Here is a 2,765-nt window from a genome sequence, read left to right as displayed (position 1 = left end):
ACGCCCTAAACACTACACACTACATCCTACACACTACACCCTACACGCTATGCCCTACACACTACATCCTACACACTACACGCTACGCCCTATACACTACACACTACATCCTACACACTACACCCTATACGCTACGCCCTATACACTACACCCTACGGCGACGGAGGGCTGAACATCAGCGTTTCCCTGCAGGAGCTTAACTCACGCTTAATAACTGTAGAAACACGTCACGCACAGACTCACAAAAGGCCTGCGGAATCGAGACATTTCCCATCCTTCAGGAAACCACTGCACTTTCTTTCATAGCCATGACGAAGACCAGATGCTTTTCTTATTTGTTCTATACAAAACAATGTGAATCATTGCAATAACAACGAATGGGCTAAAAAAAACCAGCCGCAACTATGTGAGAGAAATTTTACTCATGTAAAGAATTTTGATAACAAAAAAAAAACCTCATCGGAAAATAACCTGTCAGATTTCAGTGTACTGTGTAGAGTTGTGCGCATATAACTGTGTGTGATCTGTAAAAGGGAACTCAAAGACTTGCATGATTTTGAAAAATAAAGCGATTATTTATTGATGCTTGTAGGTGAGGATGTGCTTACGATCACAGAAACATCATTCTTCAGATGATTTGCTCCTGCAGACGCAGCTGAATGTGATGCTGTCTGAATGAAAGCGCATGGAAATAATGGCTTATGTTCATAAACTTTTTACGATTTGCTCATTGGGTTGGAAAAGTGTGCAACGAAGATTCATCTTTGGCCAAAACATGAAGGTAAAAAGCTCAGTTTGACCAACTTCTGCTAGTTAACTCATGTTTGTCAGGTGATTTCAAGTGTCTCGGCCTAGTTCATGACACACAAGCAGAATTAACCCTCAGAATGCATTCAAAATCTCTATGCTATTTTTGCATTCCGGGTCCATTTGGATACAAAGAATCGTTATTCTATAAAACTTAATATAATAAATTTAATATTTTGCAACCATATAATGCATCTGATCAGCAACGTCTCATTAATGAAAAATTATTACTCCGTGTTATTACTGCATTTACCTCTTTTTTTATTAAATAAAAAATTTAGAAATTGTTTAAAATTTCAAGTTACAAATGAACCACACCAAAAAAATATAATGCAAAATATTTTTTCCAATATTGTTGAGGAATATTATTTGAATATACTGTATCATTGTATGAAATATACACACACACACACAAAAAAAAATCTGAGAATTATCAGTATTAATCCCATTGGAGTGAATGGAATTTAATTAAATTACAAACTGTCCAAATTTATTAAACCTACATATTTATTTCTAATAAAACAGCATAAATAAAACAGATAATTTTTAGTGCTGCAATGGTTCATCAATAGGAAACATATTCATGTTCATCAACAAAATTCAGTCCTAAAAGTGTGAGAGATATGGGGAAAAGTTTTTGACACTAATAATTTTACCAATAAATGATGTGCATTTTGAGGGTCTTAAAGCATTTAAGTTTTGTTCCCTTACTATGCATTTTTTAGTCTTTATGTGTCTCTTCTGGGTCAAAACAGAGCCGAATGCATTATAAGGGTTAAGGTTGCATGTAAATCTTTCTTTTATTACACAGGTTGTCACTCAGTTCAGCGTTGCAGGAGCTGCTGGCTGTGAAATCTACAGAAGAAAAAGGTACCAATCGAACACCACAAGATGTCCACATGATTGCGGCGCTCAGAGTATTTCAAAAGTGCAGGAGAAATTCTGGTTTCCATGATATGAGCCCTTTAAAATGTTGGCTTTCAAAGCAGGCCTCGTTTTCTTTTGCGACTGTGAATAAATATGAAAAACTCTGTTTATATTCTGAACTGGGAGTGAGTCCAAACAAAGAGCCCATCTGATTCCAAAGAGACTTTTGTTAAAGCCATTTCCAAACACAATCAGCTCGCTGGATGTTCTGGGGGAGAAAAGCTCCTGCTGGATTTGTTTTGAATGTCCTGTGAAGACTGTGGCTGTGAATCACGCGTTTATGTTCAGTTTGAGTCGAGCTGAATATTGAGAGATTCTCACCTGCGCTGTGAGGCTTCAAAAAAACATAATGAAGGCGTTTTATCTGAATGCAAAGTCCAGACGTGGCCGACAGCGTGAGAAATCGCTTTATATTCAAGATGTGGAAACTTAATTTTCCTGTTCTCCAGCTAACTGCAGAAAATCATCATCTGTCGCTCAAAGTGCGAAATGAACCTCGATGCAGCAGAGCGTCTGTATCTCACAGTGGATCTTCTTTTACAGTATTCTGGAATGATTCATATCTGTTCTGCAGATCCAGACGGAAGCGGACACACCTGAACATCTGTAATTGTCTGAATATTTCAGATTTGATGATTGGAGCTCAAGGGAAGGGTTGGTTTATACAGATTAACCATCATACCTGATCCTGATGCTTCATTTAGGCCAGGAACCGCAGACGGCTGACCTCTGACCTTTGCAGCTCTGCACCTTCATTAGCCTCTCACTTAACGCTGAAACTCTCAGGGTTAGATCATAGTTAAGCAGTTGACGCGTCCTCCTGCCGTCTGTGTATCTGCTGGATTTCTTTCAGACAGGTGAAGTGTTTCTCTGGCGTCTGAAGAGGCGCTCTGAAGCACATGATTGGTTTGATTGTCCACTTGATTAAACGGTTGAAAGTCCCTTTGAGCGAGTGTCCGGTGTGTCTTTCTGCAGGTTTAAATCCGTTTGAGCTTTTCGGTTCTGCTCCTTTCAGCCATCAGCGGCTTTTC

The 2,765-nt window shown here is 38.9% G+C and overlaps 1 protein-coding gene across 1 annotated transcript in view; it reads left to right on the top strand.

Annotated features, from left to right (window-relative positions):
• The window catches only part of LOC107715488 (putative proline-rich protein 21), a 2,074-nt gene extending 1,461 nt beyond the window's left edge, over positions 1–613 (top strand). Inside the window, exon 4 of the mRNA XM_016521645.1 lies at positions 34–613. Within this exon, the coding sequence (XP_016377131.1) occupies positions 34–306 (273 nt within the window). The 3' untranslated portion in view covers positions 307–613. The remainder of the gene's footprint in view (positions 1–33) is intronic.
• Positions 614–2,765: the final 2,152 nt, after the last annotated feature.

The sequence above is a fragment of the Sinocyclocheilus rhinocerous genome, unplaced genomic scaffold, assembly GCF_001515625.1.
Source record: "Sinocyclocheilus rhinocerous isolate Xijiao unplaced genomic scaffold, SAMN03320098_v1.1 scaffold852, whole genome shotgun sequence".
Classification (NCBI taxonomy): domain Eukaryota; kingdom Metazoa; phylum Chordata; class Actinopteri; order Cypriniformes; family Cyprinidae; genus Sinocyclocheilus; species Sinocyclocheilus rhinocerous.
This window is presented reverse-complemented; position numbering and strand designations above follow the sequence as displayed.